A 754-nucleotide genomic window follows, 5' to 3' on the forward strand; every position below is an offset into this window, starting at 1 on the left:
ATTTTGTCCCTAATATTATTATAATTTTCTAATTTATAATTAACGTTTATTGTTTGTATTTAACTTTCAATTTTTCGTTGATTATAGAATTTACAGGTAGGATTGAGCCACTGTTTTGGAATTCATCTTTTGGAATTCATATTTTGTGCTTTTAATTGTTAATTTTTCTATATGTCATAGTGGATTTTCATCGATGAGTTCTTGAAACTTGGTTATTTTCCCTAAAACTATATATTTTATATATATTTTAATCTATAAAGCTCAATTTAATTTTAATTTTTTATAAATTGATTTTAATTGAGTTTTTACCTGTAATTTTGGATTTTGTCTCTAATATTATTATTATTATATATATATATATATATACAACAACAACAACAGCAACATCAACAAAACTGTTTACCTTGAAGATTGCTTCCAGATCTTCCACCTCGAACGCAATGTCTTTGACTCCATCTCCATGTTTTACTAAATGTTGCCCCATTTCTACAATGAAAGAATAAAAGACACGGTTAATCTCTCTCTATCTCTCTTTCTTTCTCTTTCACTTTTATCTCTCTTTCTGTCTCTCTTTTCTTCCCTCTCTCTTTCTCTCTCTCACTCACTTTTATGACACACTCTTATATTTGTGACATATCTTTGTGTTGTATCATTACAAAGATGTATTTAGGATATGTTCATAGCATCACTACCAACCACCACCACCACCACCATCACCACCACCACCAACACCACCACCAACACCACCACCACC

General features: G+C 30.1%; 1 protein-coding gene across 1 annotated transcript in view; it reads right to left on the reverse strand.

The window, feature by feature from the left end:
* The window catches only part of LOC106875773 (4-hydroxyphenylpyruvate dioxygenase-like), a 25,122-nt gene that overhangs the window by 12,641 nt on the left and 11,727 nt on the right, over positions 1 to 754 (reverse strand). Inside the window, 1 exon segment of the mRNA XM_052978101.1 lies at positions 404 to 496. Coding sequence (XP_052834061.1) covers positions 404 to 496 — 93 coding nt within the window.

This window comes from Octopus bimaculoides, chromosome 30 (genome assembly GCF_001194135.2).
Source record: "Octopus bimaculoides isolate UCB-OBI-ISO-001 chromosome 30, ASM119413v2, whole genome shotgun sequence".
Classification (NCBI taxonomy): domain Eukaryota; kingdom Metazoa; phylum Mollusca; class Cephalopoda; order Octopoda; family Octopodidae; genus Octopus; species Octopus bimaculoides.